Here is a 21,871-nt window from a genome sequence, read left to right on the forward strand (position 1 = left end):
TGTGGTGGCCCGCGGCACTCAGAACCCACACCACACCCACAGACAATGCACATAACCTTGTCATCATCCTGGACTCCTCACTCTCTATGAATCAATGCCGTCTTGTCCTCCTGCTTCCACACGCTCTGTGTGCTTCGGAAGATTTTCAAGTGGATCCCCACCGTGTCCAGGAAAACAGTCACCCATGCACTCGTCAGCAGCAGACTGGACTGTCCCAACACACTCTGAGCCAATACCACCAAAAAGCTAATTAAGAAACTACAGAACCTCCAGAACGCCTCTGCCAGACTCATTCTGAACATCCCCGTTGCAGCCACATCGCCAGACACCGAAGAGAAATACACTGGCTCCCGATCAAAAAAAAGATTTACCTTTGAGCCAATCAGGAACACCTGCAAAGCCCTCCACAACGCTGGATCTGCATACCTCTAATGCTGCCTCTCCCTCCAAACACCAACCAGACATCTACGCTCCACCTAACTGACCCTATCCACCATTCCACAGATACGCAAGACCACGCTGTAGGAAAGTAGGATCTGCTTCTTATGGTTACCCCTACGTTTTGCTGATGTTTCACTGTTTTTGGACTAGTCTGACTGAATCCTGCTATTCAGGACTCCAGTCTATCTGCTCTCTCCCTAAAATTGCAATGTCTGTACTTTAGGTACACTCCAAATTGGATACCGGGGTACCCTTGTCAGTCCCTAGTATATTGTACACATGTACAAAAGGCCTAAGTACACCAGGGCCTCCCATGGGCTGCAGCATGTATTATGCCACCCATCAAAGGCCATTCAAAATGACACCACAGATTTGCTACCGCAATCTGTGTAAGGTGGTGCTGCACCCCTTACTTAGATATAGTATCCCTATATCTGTATCTAAATCACTACACTTAAAACCTATCAGTCACCCCTAAAGCAGGCCTTATCAATCTTGAAGGCAGGGTGCTGGGTTTTACATGAGAGGGTGCCCCTGCATGAGCAGGCCCCCTCTGCAGCCTTCGGAGACCGTTCTCCCAAGTTGTATGTGATGCAGCCATATATATAGTTTAATGTGCATTATAACCTCGTGGTAAACGCTAACTTTAAAATGGCTGCTTAGAAACATGTCATGTTTGGTGTCAAACACCTTTAAATAATACCTCCACACCAGTAACTGGTGTGGGAGGTATGATTCCACCCTTCCACGAAGACATGCATGGGTCACTGGTTACTCGTTACCAGCTTTCTTAACCCGGCAGCACAAAATGGACGCTGCCAGCCACAGACACATTTCTGCCCTCCTGCTGCTGAGCCAAGCTCGAGCAGGGGAAGGCATGACAATAGGTATCCTGTCACAGGGTGGTGTGACCACCTCCCAGGCAGGGTATAGTGTATTGGGTATGGGTGGGTGCACTCTGAGAGGGCCAGAAAGTCTGCACTGTGGGCACATTTGGCATCACTGCGCATAGTACAGCTAGAACCAGTTCTGGGAGCCGTTGGCTCCTGCTCTGGTGCAAAACTGGACAAAGGACATGGGTGTAGCCACCCCTATGTCCTGTCCCTCTCATAGGAGGGGCCCCTGTATATTTCCTACCCTCGCGAGAGGGTATAAAAGGCCTTACCTGACTTAGGCTCTTTGGATTTTACCTGGACAAGATTCAACTAAGAAGACTCCACAGACTTCGACGGTCTGCACAACGCTGGACGACTGAAGAATCTCCCTGGGACTAAAGGAGTTTACTCCCCTGCTGAAGCAAGCACCTAAGTGCATCTGACCGGCTTGCATCTCCCGAGCTCCTGAGGACTCCAAAGATTTTAGCAACACAGGAGGTGGGTTTCCAAAGGTCCCTGAGGTCGATCTGCAGTCTCAGCAATTCTGAGGCCAGTATCCCTCGTGGGGACTGAGTGACCCGGACCACTGTGCATTGTGTACATTTGCAGTTGCACATGCTTGTTGGTGATTCCTGAGCTTGTGCATTTGACTCCATGTAGTCCTGACCCCGAGCAGTGCTCCGTGGGCTGGTACCGTAACCCTGTCCTTCCTGCGTGGATTGCATTTGCCAAGTCTTGTTGATGCTCCAGCCAGACATCAACCCCTTATCACTCGACATCCTTCGAGGGACAGATCACCTTCAGTCCTTGGTTGTCCCCAATGTCTCCTGGTCCTCATGGCTGCAAAGTCAAGCAACCCCTCAGCATTCCTGATGCATCCGACATCGGTGGGCATACGACTACCAAGCCCCTGGTCACCTGAAGTGACCCGGACTCTGTCCCCTCTGCTTTCAGGTTCCTCTCACCTAGAATCCAGGCTTGGATTCCACCGGACACCTTTTACCTTCACGGCAGCAGCATTTCTTCTAAGTCCCCCATTGGAAACAATGGTGGTTTCCCTACACCACTTGAACCCTAAGCACCCGGCTCTTCTGGGATAGGTAACGTGGGTACCTGGGTATCCAAGGGTGGGTTGGCCCTAGAAACTCTTAAGTTCCAAAGGATTTGTTCGAAGTCCTCCTAGAAGTGTCCCAAACTTCTAACTTTCCAACCTCGTCTTTCTCATAGTTGTACAGAGCCCGCGCTCGTGTTTACACACTGCACCCATCCTCCGTGGGGTCCCGATCTACTTCCTTTGGGCGATTCCTTGGGGTCCCAGCGATTCTACATGCTCTAGGCACTGTCTATTCAAGTCGTGATTGTTATACTATTTATTTAGTATATTGTTCTGTCTCCCCCTGGAGCCCGCTGTGTATTGTACTACTTACAACTGTTCTATTGATATTGTATTGGTGCTTTTGTGTTCTATTCTCGTGTAGAGAATAGTAGAGAGTGTTATAGAAATAAATACATATTTTTTACAAAAACACTTTGTGGTTCTCCTTTCATTTAGTCATTCAGTATGAGATATTCTGGTAAAACAAGCTGCTTTACATTCCTTCAAGATTAAGCCTGAAGGCTGCTCTCCACAGCTACCACTAGGATAGCTTTCTAAAGGTTATCTTTGAACTTAAACATTGTAAGGGTCGTTGGACTGGTGCACGGTGCCCACTTTAATTAGTGGACAGCATATACCAGGCCAACTTCTCTCATTGGTGGCAGCGGTGGGATTCAAGCTTGCTGTTGTTGTACCAAATAAATCTCATTGAGTGATTAACTGAAAACCACTAAAGTATTAGGCACATATAAGACTTCAAGATTAGAATAAGTAAGTTCTACTGAACTTAGGGTTGGGTAAGTTAAGGGTCTAGCACACTCTTTCTCCAACCTAAGAGAGTTTAGTTCCCACTAGGTTAGGTAGGTACATACACCACACCACACTAGTAATGTCTTCTAAAGGAGAATCCATTGGCTCTCTGCCTACTAGATATAATGGCCTAGCATTCCAAGAATTGAAAGCCATGTGTATATCTAGAAAGCTGAGGACAGGGAGAAACCCCAGTACTCAACGTCTCATTGAGGTGTTTGTCTTAGATGACCTAAGAAAAACTCCAGGGTCAGATGAGAGAGTGGGTGGGGCAGGAGAAGAGGACAGGCCAGGAAGTGAACACTCCTTTGACCTAGAATCCCATCCTGACCAGGAGGATCAGGATGATTCCAACCTGATGAGCCCACAGACATGATGGAACATCTACACTTCAATATACAGACCAACCCCACCACCACCCTCCGAGGAACCCTCATCTACCGACCCCCAAGACACCGCGGACCATTCACCAACTCCATCACGGACATTATCTCCCCGCATGCCAACACATCCACCAACTACACCCTGCTGGGAGACCTCAACTTCCATATCGACAACCAACTGGACCCGAACACCGTATCCCTCCTGGACAACCTCCAGAACATTGGACTTCGCCAGATCGTGACCGAGCCCACGCACTCAGCAGGACACAACCTTGAACCCCTCTTCACTACAGGATACTCCATCACCTTCAGCCACACCACCGAACTCCCATGGACTGACCACCGTTGCATCCACTTCACCTTCAGAACACCCATCATCCACAGACACCAGCACCCACTCCCACAAAGAAACTGGACCAGAATCACTGATGACCAGCTTACCTCTTCACTCAGCAACTCCACACCAACCATTGCGGAAAACGACGACCCCAACACAGCAGCCTGAACCCTGCACAGATGGATCTCTGACAGCACCAACACCTTAGCTCCCCTAAAGAAAAACAACAACACCCACGCCAAGAAAGCAAGATGGTTCCCCTCAGAACTTCGGGAGTCCAGACGCACCCGCCGCCGCCTCAAAAAGACATGGAGGAATACCAAATCTACAGAAGCCCACAACAACTTCAAAGCCGCTACCAACGCCCACCCCCAACCCATCAGAGAAACGAGGAAAAAAACGATTGAAGACAGAATCTCCACACACGCACACAACAGCAAAGAGCTCTTCAACCTCATCAAGGAGTTCGCCCAACCTACCAGCGAGTCGACTGACATCCCTCCCTCACAAGACCTCTGCAACAAACTCAGCACCATCTTTCACCACAAAATCAAGAGCATCTACGAGAACTTCGACGAAGACAACAAACACACGGAACCCCCACCAACAACCCCCGACACCCTGAAACCAATGATTGACAGCTAGACAGCCCTCACCACCGAAGACACACTAAAGACGATGAAGCCAATTCACTCCGGGGCCCCCACCGACCCCTGCCTCACCACATCTTCAACAGAGCCGCCGACAACATTGCAACCACGCTCCGCCACACCATCAACCGCTCCCTGATGACCGCCTTGTTCCCCGATGACTGGAAACACGCCGAGGTCAACCCCCTCCTTAAGAAACCCTCGGTGGACCCCACCAACCTCACAAGCTACAGACTCATCTCCCTGCTCCCATTCCCTGGGAAAGTTATCCAAAAAGCCATCAACAGCCAACTCTCTACTTTCCCCGAAGAACACAACATCCTCGACTCCTCCCAATCCGGCTTCAGGAAAAACCACAGCACGGAAACCGCCCTCCTCACCGCAACAGACGACATCCGCACCCTACTGGAGAAAGGAGAAACAGTAGCCCTCATCCTCCTCGACCTCTCAGCGGCATTCAACACAGTCTCCCATCGCACCCTATTGTGCAGACTTCACGACGTAGGGATCCAGGATAAGGCCCTCGACTGGATCAGTTCTTTCCTCTCCAGCACAACGCAACGGGTCAGACTCCCCCCTTTCCTCTCAGACCGTACGCCAACCACCTGCGAAGTCCCCCAGGGATCCTCCCTCAGCCCAACGTTCTTCAACGTCTACATGGCAACACTCGCACCATCGTCAAAACCCTCCTGACTCAGCATTGTGTCATATGCAGACAACACCTAACTCATCCTCTCCCTATCCAACGAACCCAACACCGCCAGACACAACTTTCGAGAAGGCATGGAAACCGTCGCCAAATGGATGAAAAACAGCTGCCTAGAACTTAACACCAACAAGACCGAAGTACTCATCATGGGCCTAAACCCCGATGCCTGGAACGACACCTGGGGGCCCCCTGCCCTCGGAAACCCACCCACCCCCACGGACCACGCACGCAACCTAGGAATCATCCTAGACTCCGAGCTCAAAATGGACTGCCAGATCAACGCAGTCTCATCCTCCTGCTTCCACACCCTCCGCCTCCTGCGTAAGACCTTCAAATGGATCCCCCTCAATCACAGACAGACCATCACTTCCTCGTTACAAGCAGACTAGACTACAGCAACACACTCTACGCCGGAATAAACAAAAACCTCACCAGCAATCTACAGAACATCCAAAACGCTGGTGCAAGACTGGTCCTCAACCTGCCTAAACACTGCCAAATCTCCCAGCACCTGCGCACACTCCACTGGCTCCCCATCGAGGCAAGAGTAACCTTCAAGATGCTCACCCACACACACAAGGCCCTCCCCGACACTGGACCAGCATACCTCGACAGCCGACTCCAAAGGACCCTAAGATCAGCCCAGCTCTCCTACGCCGTGGTCCCTGTGAGAAGTTGGCCTGGTATATGCTGTCCACTAGTTATAGTGGGCACCCTGTACCAGTCTAAACAACCCCTTATTGATGATAAGTTAAAGACAACCTTTATTGCAAGCTATCCTAGTGGTAGCTATGGAGAGCAGCCTTCAGGCTAAGTCTTGAAGGAATGTAAAGCAGCTTGTTTTACCAGTCTATAATCTCTTGAGTGACCAAATGAAAGAGGATCACACCAGGTATATATATAAAATATATGTATTTAGTCTTAAACACACCCCTCTTTATGAGGCTAGAGTTCGAAGTACATAAGTTACAAGGCAAATATCAGCAGTTATTAGCACAGTACACCTTTGAGCCCTATGGGCGTACCAAATCATATACCAAAATAGTGGTATAAGAACCATGACTGAGCTAGACACAAGGCCTAGAGCCTGTAGAAGTGCTTGAACCCCAAGGAACCACCCAAGGTAGTGACACAGGGGACCCACGGGGGACGCGTGCAGTGTGTGAACACAGCCGCGAATCGCCGTTAACTTCTATGGGGAAAGTACCGGTTGGATTGTAAAAGAAAAAGGACACTTCGGAGAGGACTTCCAGTTAATCCCTTAAAACTTAAGAGTTTCTAGCACCCACGTGAGTACCGAAATACTCGAGTTACCTCACCCAGGGAAGCCGGGTACAAACGTGTTAAACTGTGCCTGGAATTGTCGTTGTTTTCAATGGCGATCTTCTGGAAAGTACTTCTGCCGTGAAGAGGAAGAGTGTCCGGTGCGAACCAAGCCTGGATCGAGGAAGAGGAAGACCTGAAAGCAGAGGGTACAGAGTCTAAGTCAATAGCCAGTGACCAGGGGCACGATAGTCGAATGCCCTCAGATGTCGGGTGCTTCAGGTGAGTTGACGGGTGCATTGACTCTTCAGCCACGAGGTCCAAGAGATGTCGACGATGACCAGGAGCTGGAATCGAGCTGTCCCACGAAGTCTGTCGAGTGCTCCAGTGTCGGCGACCAGATTGGACCCAACAAGCCTTGGCAACAGCAAGTCACAGGGAAACAAAGAAAAGGCTGCGGTGCAGACCAGCAAGGTCTGAGGGACTCACCCAGCGAGGGTAAGTCAGGGCACTTCTGGAGCAACCAGGAAAGCCCAAGCAAATGAAGAGTTGCCTTTGTGGGGACCCACTAGCCAATGGAATAGAGATCGCGAAGGAGCCTCAAGTGGTCGCACTTGGGGCTGGCCCACGGAACACTCATTGAGTGTAGACCAGTGATCTTCACTGCAGTTGCTGCTTAGGGCTACTTGGAACCCAAAGCATGGCTTCAAGAGTTGTCAGGAAGTTGGTGCACTTGCAAATGTGCTTGCTGTCCAGGGGTTACAGTTCCACGTTACCCACGACAGCTACGTGCCTCAGCTTTGCTGGGGACTAAGGGCAGCCTCTGGGAAGTCTGGAAATCTACCTCTGGTGATGCAAAGACTTCGGCGTCCGGCAGGAGCTTCAGTGATGCAGACCGGACAGTTGCTTCATTGTTGCCTGCCAGTCCTCTAATCTTGATGTAGAGCGTCGAAGTTCCAGGATTCAGCTGCAGAGTTTCGTCCAGGGATATCTAAAGTCCTAAGGACTGGGGTTCCTTACTTATACCTAAGGAAGGGGTTGGACAAGCTCTGGGGACCCACCTATGGGAGGGTTTGGAAAGAGGGGTGGCTACACCCATTTCCTTTGTCCAGGTTCGCGCCAGAGCAGAGGCGGGTAGCCCCTGACTCCGGTTTGAACTGGACTATGCACAGGGACACCAAATGTGCCCCCAGTGCAGGACTTCAAAGCACTCGAGAGTGCTCCAGCCCAGCCCCAGTACTCATCATCATGCCTGGGGAGGTGGTTACACCTTCCTGTGACAGGAAACCTATTGTCCAGGCCTCCCCTGCCAGAGTTTTGGTCAGCAGCAGGAGGCCAGACCCATGTCTGTGGCAGTAGCATCCATTTTGTGATGCCAGGGCTCTAGAAAGTTGGTACCGGGTATACCGGTGGGTACATGTCTCTCCCTCTAGAAGGGTGGAATTCTACCCCCGCCACCAGAAGTGGCAGGGGGTAGGATTCCAAAATGTTTACACCAAACACTGCATGTTTAGGTGCAGCCATCCCAAAGTTAGCATTTACCGCGAGGTTATAATGCACTTAAGAGTATATGGTCAGGCTGCACCACAAACAACATCAGAGAATGGACTCCGAATGCTGCAGAGGGGCTCTGCTTATGCAGGAGCACCCTCTCACATGAAAACCAAGCACTCTGCCTTCAGGAGTGATAAGGCCTGCCATGGGAGTGACTTATAGGTTTATATGTGTGTGTATATATAGTGATACGGGTAGCCTATATTGCAGTAAGGGGTGCCTGCACCACCTTACCCAGGCTACAGTAGCAGATCTGTGGTGTCATTTTGGAAGGCTGTCCAGGGGTGGCATAATATATGCTTCAGTCCCTGGTAGGCCTCTGGGGTACCTATGCCCTGGGTACATAGTATACCATATACTAGGGACTTATGAAGGCACCCCAGAATCCAATCTGTGATGTACCTAATGTACATCGAAACCATTTTACAGAGAAAGCAGATAGACCGGGGCCCTGAATAGCAGGATCCGAGTCCAACTAAGTCATAAACCAGCAAAACACCAGGTTAAAAAGTGGGGGCAACCATATAGTCAGATTCCACCTTCCTACAGTCCCACGCACCAGAAAAACCAGATCGGGAGGATGCTCCTTCTCCTTCCTCGTGGGCAAGACCTGGAACGTCCTTCCGCTCCACCTCAGACAGACAACATCACTTCCCATCTTCGCAAGAGACCTCAAGTCATGGTTCTTTGACAGACCCCCTCCCTGATGGACCAGAACCTGCACCCCCCACCCCCAGTGCCTTGAAACCCTTATGGATGAGTAGTCATGCTTAACAAACGATTGATTGATTGATTGATTGATTGATTGATTGATTGATTGATTGAACCTGGACAACCATGCCGAGGAAGAGGACGGAGAAGGCCTTGAGGGCCCTCTCTTTACTCCTCCTGGTAAAGTACAGGGTAAGCCTTGGAGACCTAGGTCTCCCGCTGTAGAGTCTAATCATTCAGGGACTTCTGTAGGGACTTCCAAGTCACATAAGAGATCTAGCTCTTATGAGAAAAAGTGACCGTTTCTAGAGTTTGAGAGAGTCAGACTTAGGCTCAGGCAAGAGCATTTGGCACTGGACAAAGAGCACCTAGAGCTCCTGAAGGCTAGAACAAGATTTGGACTAGAGTCCCATGGTGGCAGCAACAGTGTCCCTAGGATTAAGGAGTACACCCATGATCATTGCAACCTGAACAAGATAATCCCTCCATACCATGATGGGGATGACATTTACAAATGGATAACTGTACTACAGAGGGCCTGTAAAGTACCGAGGATCCCTCAAGAGCAGTGGGAAGCTATCTTGTGGTTCTCCTTTGCTGACAAAGGTAGAGATAAGCTCCTCAATGTAAGAGAAGAGGATGCTGACAACTATTCAGTTCTGAAGAGTCCTCTCATTGATGGGTTTGGCTTAACCACTGAGCAATACAGGATTAATTTCAGAGACACCCGGAAGACACAGACTCAGGACTGGGTAGACTTTGTAGATTGTGCTTCTAAGGCTTTGGAAGGCTGGTTTCTTGGCAGTAAAGTGAATGATTTTAAGGGATTGTACAATTTAATTATGAGGGAGCAGATCCTTAATAATTTCCAAAATCATTTGTTGCATCAGTACCCGTTTGACTCTGATCTGACCTCTCCCCAAGAATTGGTAAAGAAGGCAGACAAATGGGTCAGAAACAGGGTGAAGCAGAAAACCCAGAACCAAGGTGGTGACCAAAAGAAGCATGATGCTAAAACTCCTGATAAGGGTGGGGAGAATGGTAAAGACCAGAAGCCTTCACAAGGGCCCCAAAAACCTGCATCTGGGGAGAGTCATAAACTAACAAGGGTAAGGGAAAAAGGAAACCTTGGTGTTTCATATGTAAAGAGAAAAACCATTGGACAAAAGATGCCAGTTGTCCAAGGGCCAAGGATCCTCCTACCAACACCACCACTGCCCCTAAGGCAACTGTTCCCCCTAGTTCAGCTCCAAGTGCCGGTACTGGGAACAAGGGTTTAGTAGGGTTGACCCTGGGATCTGAGATGGATTCTGGCCTAGTCAGAATTTCAACTCAGGCTGTTCTAGTCTGTAATGGGGGCATGAATGGTGCCTTGTTTTTTGTCAGTCCCAGTAATCTGGGAATATACAGGCAACAGCCTTTGATAAACGGAGAGGAGGCCATGGCATATAGGGACACAGGAGCAAGTGTCACAATGGTGACAAGAGATTTGTGGGCCCTGACCAGATCATACTTGGTGAGATGTACCAAGTGACCAATATTAACAATGTCAGGACAGACCATTCCTTGGCAGTTTTTAATTTCAGCTGGGGAGGGGTAACTGCCCTACAAAGATTGTGGTTAGCTCAGACCTCCCTGTGGAATGCTTGTTGGGCGATTATTTGGAGACTTCAGCTTGGGCTGAAGTGGAACTCAGGACACATGCAGCAATGTTGGGCATCTCTGCAGATGTGTTTGCAGTGACTAGGTCACAGGCAAAACTGTCTTCCGCAGAACCGGCCCTGGATCCTGGAATAATGGACCAGGTGCCTCCCAAGAGAAGGAGCAGCAGGGGTAAAGCAGTGTCTTTCCCCCTGCCTCAGAGTGAGGATCAGTCTCCTGAGGGAGATGAACCCAGTCTCTGTGGTGATGGAACTGTCTCAGAGGAAATTCAACCTGACCAGGTTGAGTTCTTGGTGTCAGGGGGCCCTTCCAGGGCAGATCTGAGTCAGGGGCAGCTCAGCTTCTACTCCCTTGAACCCCTCAGACAGCAGGCTGCTGCTGATGCAGCTGGAAGTGCCAGTGGGTCCCACAGTATCTACTGGGATGATGGACTTCTGTACTCATAGGGTAGAGACCCCAAGTCTGGGGCTACCAGGAGGTTGGTTATACCTCTGAAGTTTAAAGGCTTCCTATTAACACTGGCACATGACATCCCATTGGCAGGACACTTAGGGCAAAGCAAGACTTGGGACAGGCTTGTCCCTCACTTTCATTGGCCCCATATGTCAGAGGACACAAAGGAGTTTTGTCGCTCCTGTACTACTTGCTAAGTCAGTGGTAAGGCAGGTGGTACCACAAAGGCCCCCCTGATACCACTACCTGTGGTAGGGGTTCCCTTTGAGAGGGTAGGGATTGACATTGTTGGTCCCCTAGACCCTCAAACTGCATCTGGGTACAGATTCAAACTAGTGGTGGTGGACCATGCCACTAGGTATCCAGAGGCAATACCCCTTAAGACTACCACAGCTCCTGCTGTGGCTAGGGCCCTCCTGGGAATCTTTTCCAGAGTGGGTTTCCCTAAGGAGGTAGTATCAGACAGAGGTGCAAACTACATCTCTAGTTACATGACTGCTATGTGGAAGGAGTGTGGAGTGAATTATAAATTCACCACACCCTATCACCCACAATGCAATGGGTTAGTTGAGAGATTCAACAAAACCCTGAAGGGCATGATCAAATGATTACCAGAAAAGCTTAGGTGCAGATGGGACATCCTTTTGCCCTGCCTTCTATTTGCATACAGGGAGGTTCCTCAGAAGGGTGTTGGCTACAGCCCTTTTGAACGTCTGTTTGGACACCCTGTGAGGGGTTCCTTATGTTTGGTTAAGGAGGGATGGAAGTTGTAGGAAAGTAGGATCTGCTTCTTATGATTACCCCAACTTTTTGGTGATGTTTCACTGTTTTTGGACTAGTCTGTCTGGGATCCTGCTAATCTTGACCCCAGCCTCTCTGCTTTCTCCCTTAAATTGGTAAGTCTGTACTTTAGATACACTCCAGATTGGATTCTGGGGTACCCTTATCAGTCCCTAGTATATGGTACACAGGTACCAAGGGCATAGGTACCCCAGAGGGCACTTATGGACTGCAGCATGTATAATGCCACCCCTGAGGGACCATTCAAACTGACACCAACAGTTTGCTACCGTGAACTGTGTGAGCTGTTGCTTGCACCACTTACCCAGATATAGTATCCCTATATCTGCACATATATCACTACACCTAAAACCTCTATGGCAGGCCTTAACCATCCTGAAGGCAGGGTGCTGGGTTTTACGTCAGAGGGTGCCCCTGCATGAGTAGGGTTCCTCTGCAGCATTCGGAGTCCATTCTCCAGGGCTGTCTGTGATGCAGCCATACATATATGTTTAAGTGCATTATAACCTTGCGGTAAATGCTAACTTTAAAACGGCTGCTCAGAAACATGTTTTGATTGGTGTCAAACACCTTGAAATCATACCTCCACACCTGTAACTGGTGTAGGAGGTATGATTTCCCCCTTCCACAAAGACATTTTTGGGTCACTGGTCTACCCGGTACCAGCTTTCATAACCCGGGCAGCACAAAATGGACGCTGCCAGCCACAGACACATTTCTACCCTCCTGCTCCTGAGCTAAGCTCATGCAGGGGAAGGCATGACAATAGGTATCCTGTCACAGGGAGGTGTGACACCTGCCAGACAGGGTTTAGTGCATTGGGTATGGGTGGGTGCACTCTGGGAGTCTGCACTGTGGACACATTTGGTGTCCCTGTGCATAGTCCAGCTAGAACCAGTTTTGGGAGCCATTGGCTCCTGCTCTGGCACAAAACTGGACAAAGGACATGTGTGTAGCCATCCCTCTGTCCTGCCCCTCCCATAGAAGGGACCCTTGAATCTTTCCTACCCTTGCAAGTGGGTATAAAAGGCCGTACCTGACTTAGGCTCTTTGGATTTTACCTGGACAAGATTCTACTAAGAAGACTCCACGTACTTCGACGGTCTGCACGACGCTGGACAACTGAAGAATCTCCCTTGGAGTAAAGGAATTACTCCCCTGCAGAAGCAGGCACCTAAGCTTACATCTCCCGGGCTCCTGAGGACTCCAAAGATTTCAGCAACAAAGGAGGTGGGTTTACAAAGGTCCCTGAGGTCGATCTGCAGTCTCAGCAATACTGAGGCCAGTATCCCTCGTGTGGACTGCGTGACATGGACCCCTGTGCAATGCGTAAATTTGCAGTTGCACATGCTTCTTGGCGCTTCCTGAGCTTGTTCATTGGACTCCGTGTAGTCCCAACCCCTAGCAGTATTTCCACTTAAGATCTCTGGCCTCCTCGCACTGAGTGCTCCGTGGGCTGGTACTTCGTAATCCTGCTTGAGGTCTCCTCTGGATCCCTGGTCCGTTGGCCTGCGGGTTCCGGCAAGGGTCACCTTGTTTGTTCTTGGACTCACCTTGTTGCTCCAGACGTGCCCTGACTCTCCATTGCTTGGGGAGTCCCCTGGTCCTTGCTTGTCCACAGCGTAAACTGTTAGTCCTTTCTGCATAGGTTGCATTTGCCAAGGCTTGTTGGTGCTCCAGCCGGACATCGATCCATCAGCACTCGACATCCTTTGTGGGTCAGCTCACTTCTGGTCCCTGGTCATCCTTGATGTCTCCTGGTCCTCGTGGCTACAGAGTCAAGCAACCCCTCAACATCCCTGAAGCATCCGACATCGGTGGGCATTCGACTACCGACCCGTTGGTCACCTGAAGTGACCCAGACTCTGTCCCTTCTGCTTTCAGGTTCCTCTCTCTCACTGAGAATCCAGGCTTGGATTCCACCGGACACTTTCACCTTCACGGCAGCAGCATTTCTTCCAAGTCCTCCATTGGAAATGACAGCGGTTTTCGACACCACTTGAACCCTATGCACCCGGCTCCTCTGGGATAGGTAACGTGGGTACCTGGGTATCCATGGGTGGGTTAGCCCTAGAACCTCTTAAGTGCCAAAGGATTTGTTCACAGTCCTCCTAGAAGTGTCCTTAACTTGTAACTTTCTCATAGAGTTGTACGGAGCCCGCGCTAATGTTTACACACTGCACCTGTCCTCCGTGGGGTCCCGATCTACTCCCTTTCGATGATTCCTTGGGGCCCCAGCGATTCTATGTGCTCTAGGGACTGTGTCTATTCAAGTCGTGATGGTTATACAATTTCTTTAGTATATGGTTCGGTCTCCCCCTGGAGACCGCTGTGTATTGTGCTACTTACAACTGTTCTATTGATATCGTATTGGTGCTTTTGTGTTCTATTTTCGTGTAGAAAATAGTAGAGAGTGTTATAGAAATAAATATATATTGTTTATATAAACACTTTGTGGTTCTCCTTTCATTTAGTCATTCAGAAGGTGATATTCTGGTAAAACAATCTGCTTTACATTCCTTCAGGATTAAGCTTGAAGGCTGCTCTCCATAGCTACCACTAGGATAGCTTTCTAAAGGTTATCTTTGACCTTGAACATCATAAGGGTCGTTTGGACTGGTGCATGGTGCCCACTTTAATTAATGACAGCATATACCAGGCCAACTTCTCACACACGACCGGTGGAAGATCTTTCTCTTATCTCACTGCAAAGACCTGGAACTCCCTGCCTCTACATATCAGGCAATAACTGTCTCTGTCTCAATTCAGGAAGGACCTCAAGACCTGGCTCTTCGACTGAACCGCAGATCCACCCCCACATCTTCCAGCACCTTCAGACCCTAACGTGTGAGTAGTCGCGCTTTACAAGAACCCTGATTGGTTTATTGATTGATTTATGGTAGAGCCACCTGAGGCTCAGCCATCAGAAACCCAGTGGTTCCCATTGTTAACCAGACAGAGACCCGCAAGTTCAGTTGATGGTGTCCCACCATTAGAAGGTTCTAGAAATCACAGACCTCTTGTGATCATCTTGCGGCTGGTCCTCTCCTTGAGCTTTGCTTTTAACTGATAAGTTTTATACAATATTGGTATATCCTGGTGTAATTCAGCTGCATGTCTAGCATCTGTTCCACAGTGATCGAGAATGCATTTCTCTTCCATTTCCGATATCCTGGCAGTGATGTAGTATCTGTCCAAATGCTGATGTCCGCTTCACTCATGGGAGGGCAGATCTTGATTAGGCATTGGGTTTTGGCTGCTCAAGACCCAAACCCCACCCCCTACCTTGTTCAATTAATTGCCAAAGCCCTGAACCCATCATAATCAATATCTCCGTAGTAAACCCTGCCACATAAATGAACCATTCCTGCACATTCTGACTAAGCTTTTGGGGGCTACTTAAGATCCTACATTACAGAGACCTAATAATAATTCATGAAATCACATTAAAGTGGACACCTTTTTTGGATAACTCTACTTGTCTGCGATAGCCTTGATATTAAAAAGTGTCATTTCATTTTCAGTGTTGGATCCTCATGAGGCCCGAGAGGTTCCCGGAGCGACTTCAGGTATGTGAAGCTTCAATGCAGATGATGATTGATGAATACGATTCTGAACCCCGGGATGAGAGTTCTCACTTAAACTTCACTGTGAAGCATAAAATGCTGCTGTGACCTATGTTGTGGACGACTCCTGTGGATAGGAGACTTTATTTGAACATGACGATGATGCTGATGATGCGGAATGATGTGGAGGCTGGGTTTGTCTATGCCGATGATGTTGAAGTATGCGGAGGCTTTATTTGTCCATGTCAATGATGCTGAAGGATGTGGAGGCTGGGCTTATCCTTGTCGATGATGCTGAAGGATGTGGAGGCTGCGTTTGAGCATGTCCAAAATGCTGAAGGTTGTGGAGGCTGGGTTTTTGCATGTCGATGATGCTGAAGGATGTGGAGGCTGGGATTGAACATGTCGAAGATGCTGAAGGATGTGGAGGCTGCGTTAGAGCATGTTGATGATGCTGAAGGATGTGAAGGCTGCGTTTGAGCTGATGGTGTCTATTCAAACACTGAATCTTCCAGGTCCAAGGACGCAGTTGGCTGAAATGCCTGTGACATGTGAATAGTTCTTTAGGGGTGTTAAGAATTCAAGTGGATGCCTCGAGTATTTTTTATTATTTTGGTTTAGAACAGAAAAATGTTGGCAGGGAGGCTGTGGCAATGAGACTATGTGGGAGGAAGGACAGAGCAGAGATTGACAGGGTCAGACATTCTGAACATCTCTGTACTGTTCAAAAAGGAAACACTGTCCAATGTGGACTTTGGAACCAGTCACTCTAGGGGTTTTTACAAAACTCCTGAACAAAAGCAGGGCCTGTGGAGCTGCAGAGATCTGCAGGCACTGACGCAGCCATCACACCCCTGGATGGTCCTAAATAGTGACACATCTTTGCACTTTCAATCTTACTGCAGACACGGCTCCCGTTGTCCGTGCCTTTGTTCTTCCCCGTCTCTCCCTCGCTCCCGTTGTCCGTGCTCTCCCTCCCGTTGTCCGTGATGCCTACCATTTGCAATAGGTCTCGCATTTACGCAAGTTTGAGCTATTGGCATTATAAATGACAATACCTTTTATTTATGTTTTGGTTTTTTAAACATAAATAAAATGCATTGTCATTTACAATGCCAATAGCTTAAACTCATGTAAATGCGAGACCTATTGTATTGCAAATGCTTGGTTTTTATTGGCCATTATTATTTCCCTCGAGGTCCGACAGCCGCGTTATCCCACCGCCTGTAAGCAGTCAAGCTTACTTTCATTGCCACCTCCAGCATGGCTGCCTACCGTGACCGGCTTCAGCGGCCATCTTGTGAGTGGCAAATTGAGCCGAGGGGGAAAGTTGTGCGCAGATGGCGCTGTCAGCTTGCCCTTCCACGTCTCTCCTGGGCAGCTGCAACGGTGGCAGGGGCTGCCAGAGAGCAGGCTGCGGCTAGACAGGGGAGGGGACCCCTCACATATGGGCTGCAGCATCCCCCTCCCACCCATGACTGTCCCTACCCCGCCATTCACTGCCACCTCCTGCACCGGGAACCAGGACCAGCAGTTGCTAGTGCAACTTTCCCCCATTTCCCATAATGCACTTGTTGGATTTTCTTTATATCACCACTCGACTCCCTGGAGGTTGGGTACATGTTCCAAACCCTTCCCTGACTCCATTGCCTTAAAGTATTTCTGCCCAGTGTGCGCTGTGAGGGCTTCTTCATATGATGACTGCTGCACCCCCCTTCTGCGCTTCCATGTGTGAATATCCTGTAATGTCCAGCACGCGAGGAGGCGTTCTAGCTACCGCGCTGCCGGAGTGCGCTAGCGCTAGCGCTGACGCGTGACGTCAGACGCTAGCGAGTATTTAATAAAGAGGCGTGGCCTCGGCGGGCAGTCGGAGCCGCGTGTAGAAACCAACCACCGGCTCCTGTGTTTCTTAAGCGCGAGCGCGCTAGTATGCAAATGAGCATGAGTTGAAACACCACACTGGCGACGAGGGAGTGTTTCTGGACCCTGCATTTGATGTATGTGGCCTCATGGGGCTGAGTGGCTGCCCCCATGTGTTTAACCAGAGATCGGTGTTCTCTCCAGGGAGGCCCTGTGGAGGCGGCTGGTGCTGCACATGGGACAGGCGGTGAGAGGCACATGCAAGAGGCCCGGGAGCATTGCCCCACGACTGTTTGGTGGCAGGATAGGCCCAACCATTAGCCAGCCGATGCCCGTCCTGTACCCCGGAGCAGGCCCGCGCCCTGTTGGGGCGTCCAGGCCCCGAGGACCCTGCAACTGGATCCCTGAGTAACGTGACCCCACTTGATGGTGAGGAGGAACGGGGGGCCAAACCAGACGCGCACTAGGCGTTGCCCACTGTGTGCGTTCGGCGAGGGAAGAGAGGCGGACGGCCTCCGCAGCACGCTGAGCACGTGCCAAGATGGCGTCGATTCCCACCCTAGAGCAGTTTGTCGTTGATGGGGCCCCGTCGTCCCTTGCCCCGCGCTGGAGGGATTGGAGAGACAGTCTACAAATATATTTTGAGGGGGCAGGCATAGCTAGGGAAAGACGCAGAGCCTTACTGCTCCACCTTGGCGGCAAGGACATCCACCGCATCTACAAGACCATCGTGGAGGCAACGCCAAAGACATACATCACGCTGCTGAACGCGCTAAATGCCCATTTCGAACCCATGGCAAACAGACTATGAAAGGTTTTTTTTTCGTCAAGCCAAGCAGGATGCCGACGAGTCGCTGGATGCATTCCATGGCAGACTGAAGGAGCTTGCCAGCACGTGTGGGTTCCGAGATGAGCAAGAAGAGATCCGAGGACAGATCATACAAGGGTGTTACTCATCCAAACTTTGAGTCACCATCCTCCAGGAAGACGGCAAGCCCCTGGCGGACATCCTCACCTTAGGTCGGTCAAAGGAGCTGTCGCAGGCGAGGGCCTCGCACATGGAAGCAGCCCTACATCACCCCGTAAAGACAGAACAAGTCCAGGTGGCAGAAAAGGTGAATGTGGTACGCCCCAAGGTGAGACCAGCAGGAGGAAAGAGACAACCGGACACAAAAAGGAAAGACTGCGGGTATTGTGGAGGCCAGCTCCACCGCATACAAGAGTGCCCGGCAAGAGGGAAGAAATGCAGCGCATGCGGATGGATGAACCACTTCGCAGCGGTGTGCAGGTCCACCAGAGTCAAGAAAGAAGCTGCACACGCGGTGCGGGAAGAGGCGGAGAGCGAAGACATGGATGATGACACCGAGGAGTACCCAGTCCACTACGTATTCGCGATCAACCAGCCACAAAGAAAGAAGCGCAGACTTCCAAAATGTCGCATATTGATCCACCAACAGGAAGTAAAAGCGACCATTGACACAGGGGCGTCCATTGAGTTGATGGCCGCCAACGTCTATCACCAACTACGCACCAAACCCCCGCTACGAGAAGCAAGGATCCGAGTGTTTGCATACGGCCAAAAGACGCCCATCCCACTCATCGGGTGCTTCAAGACGGAATTGCAACACGGGGAGGTGAAGATAGGCACCACCATCTATGTCACAGAAGAAGGCAGTGGTATGCTGTTGAGCGGGCAATCGGCCGAAGAGCTGAGACTGATATCGTTTGCCATGGCAGTCCTGAAGGAGGAGTTGGATACCATCATGGAGGAGTTCGGGGAATTGTTCAAAGGAATCGGGTGCCTGAAGGGGAAAGAAGTGTCCTTACATATCGATCCATCTGTCCAACCGGTGGCGCTGAGGCACAGGCGAATTGCGTTCCATCTGAGGCAAAAGGTCGAAGAGGAGCTGGAGGCTCTCGAAAAACAAGGCATCATAGAGAAGGTCAGTGGACCAACCCCATGGGTGTCCCCGATCGTCATTGCCAGGAAGCCAAAACAGCCCGGACAGGTCCGTATCTGCGTGGATATGTGCCTCCCCAACGCCGCCGTAAAAAGGGAACGACACCTGACGCCCACCATTGATGACATGTTAGGGGAGTTGAATGGGGCCAGGTGGTTCTCAAAAATGGACCTCCGATCAGGCTATCACCAGCTGCCACTTCATCCAGACTCGAGGTACATAACCTCCTTCTCTACACACGTGGGCCTCAGACGGTATCGGCGCCTGAACTTTGGTATCTCGAGTGCTGCCGAAGTATTCCAGAATACCATTAGGGAAGTCCTCAGCGGACTCCCTGGAGTGCTGAATGTGAGCGATGATCTGCTGATCTACGCGTCAACCGTTGAGGAACATCACCAGAGATTGAGGGGAGTCCTCAAGAGAATCCAGGAGTCAGACCTGACTCTGCACCGGGAGGAATGCCAATTTTTGCAGAACAAAATTAGTTTCTTCGGGTACACGTTCTCGGATCAAGGAGTGGCCCCAGACCCAGACAAGGTGAAGGACGTTCAAGAAGCCCCCGCCCCAACAAACATTTCAGAAGCAAGGAGTTTCTTGGGCATGGTAAACTTCTGTGGACGCTTCATCCCCGACCTCTCCAACCTCACCAAGCCTCTCAGGGAATTGACAAAGTCTACGACCACATGGCAATGGGGCCCCAAACAAGAGCAAGTATTCCAAGCAACAAAAGCAGCTCTGTCGGCAGACACCACCTTATCGTACTTTGACCCTGCGAAGCCCACCAATGTGGCTGTGGACGCCAGCCCCTATGGTCTGGGAGCGGTGTTGGCGCAACTTCAGAGCAATGGAGAGTGGGCCCCCATCGCCTACGCCAGCCGATCTTTGACTGAGACGGAACAACGCTACTCGCAGATCGAGCGAGAGGCCATCGCCATCCATTGGGCCTGTAGACACTTTCACGTATACGTGTATGGCCATCACTTCACGGTGGCGACTGACCGCAAGCCCCTCATACCTCTCTTCCAAGGGTCAGCTTCAAAACCTCCACCCAGAATCGAGAAGTGGATACTCCAACTGCAAGGGTACGATTATCGGGTGGAGTACAAACCGGGAGCCACAAATCCGGCGGATTACCTGTCTAGGCACCCGCGCAAAGCCACCAAGGAAGAAAGGGACGAGGCGGAGGACACAGAAGAATATGTACGGTTAGTGACTGAACGCTCACGACCCCTTCCTATGAGTCTCGATGCAATCATCGACGCGTCAAGAAGAGACGAATGTCTGCAAATAGTGGCGGCTGCAGTCAAGTCAGGGGACTGGAGGGCCATCCAAGAGTCACTAAATAGGAGGACACCCCATGCCAAAATGACACTGGAGTCCATCCTGAGGATAAAGGGGAAACTGTCCATTGACAGCCAAGGATGTCTGCTACGAGGCCCCAGACTGGTCATGCCGGCCAGCCTCGCCCAGCAGGCGGTAGACCTAGCCCACAGAGGACACCAAGGAATGGTAAAGACCAAGGGCAGGCTCAGAGCCAAAGTATGGTTCCCTGGCATGGACGCAATGGTAGAGCAAACGGTAAGAACCTGCAATTGGTGCCAAGCAGCAGGACAGCCGGATCGCCCTCACCCAGTGGTGACAGAAGAAAACCCCCAGAGGCCGTGGGAATGTGTGAGTGCCGACTTCGGGCACCTCCCAGATTGACGTCATGCACTAGTCATCATCGATGATTTTACCAAGTATCCAGAGGTCGAAATAGTGGGGAGCCAAACAGCCACAGAGGTGATTGCAAAGTTTGAGAAAACCATCGCCACTCATGGCATATTTGAGGTGGTCAAGACTGACAACGGACCCCCTTTTCAGGGGCAAGAGTTTGCAGAGTACCTCAGGAGCTGGGGGATCCATCACCGCAAGGTGACACCACGCTGGCCTCAAGCCAACGGAGAGGTGGAACGATTTATGCGCACCCTAAATAAGACAATACGCATAGCCATGGCAGACGGGTCTCCATTGGAAATGGCGATTTATAGGTTTCTGAGGGAATACAGGATGACCCCCCACAACACAACGGAGGCAGCGCCAGGAAAGGCCACCATGGGCCGCATAGTGAGTGACACGCTTCCCCACCACCCGACTTGGGTTCCGGCACAGGCCAGCAACGAGAAGACTCTAGCCAATCGGACTCGCTCAAATGATCAAGTCAGCCGGCAGAGAGGAGCTAAGGAGTCAACGATCCAAGTGCAAGATCGAGTGTATGTTAAGGACAGATACCCTCGAAGCAAATTTCGACTTCCTTTTGAACCACGACCATGGACTGTCACCCGCCGGACCGGCACGGCGGTGACCGCCCAGAGAGGAGCTGAAACAGTCACCAGGGATGTATCCTTTTTCAAGAAAGCCCATCCTGGAACACCTCCGTGTCCTGGATTCGAGCCAACTGTGCGGAGACCAGGAGGGGGAGGAAGCTCCGGAGGACGATTACGATCCCAGGGACCGTGACCCCCAGTCCCGGCCGGCCACACCCGGGGGTAACCTGCCCAGCTGCTCCTCGCCCCAGGATGAGCACAATACCCCAAGGCGCCGGACCCCGGAGATGACCCGGTACAGAGGAAGCCAATCCCACTATGGTTTGCGGAGGAATCCAGCACCATCCTCCCAGCTGGCTGACTATCTGGTGTAACCCGCAAGGACTGGCGGACTGGTAACAGATCCATTGTTTATTTGCATATCGTGTTAATT

General features: G+C 50.8%; 1 protein-coding gene across 1 annotated transcript in view; it reads left to right on the top strand.

The window, feature by feature from the left end:
* The window catches only part of LOC146822461 (NACHT, LRR and PYD domains-containing protein 3-like), a 357,577-nt gene that overhangs the window by 91,142 nt on the left and 244,564 nt on the right, over window positions 1-21,871 (top strand). Inside the window, exons 5-6 of the mRNA XM_085610062.1 lie at window positions 14,515-14,592; window positions 15,270-15,314. Of these exons, the coding sequence (XP_085466188.1) occupies window positions 14,515-14,592; window positions 15,270-15,314 (123 nt within the window). The remainder of the gene's footprint in view (window positions 1-14,514; window positions 14,593-15,269; window positions 15,315-21,871) is intronic.

Source organism: Triturus cristatus, chromosome 6 (genome assembly GCF_964204655.1).
Source record: "Triturus cristatus chromosome 6, aTriCri1.1, whole genome shotgun sequence".
NCBI classification, from domain to species: domain Eukaryota; kingdom Metazoa; phylum Chordata; class Amphibia; order Caudata; family Salamandridae; genus Triturus; species Triturus cristatus.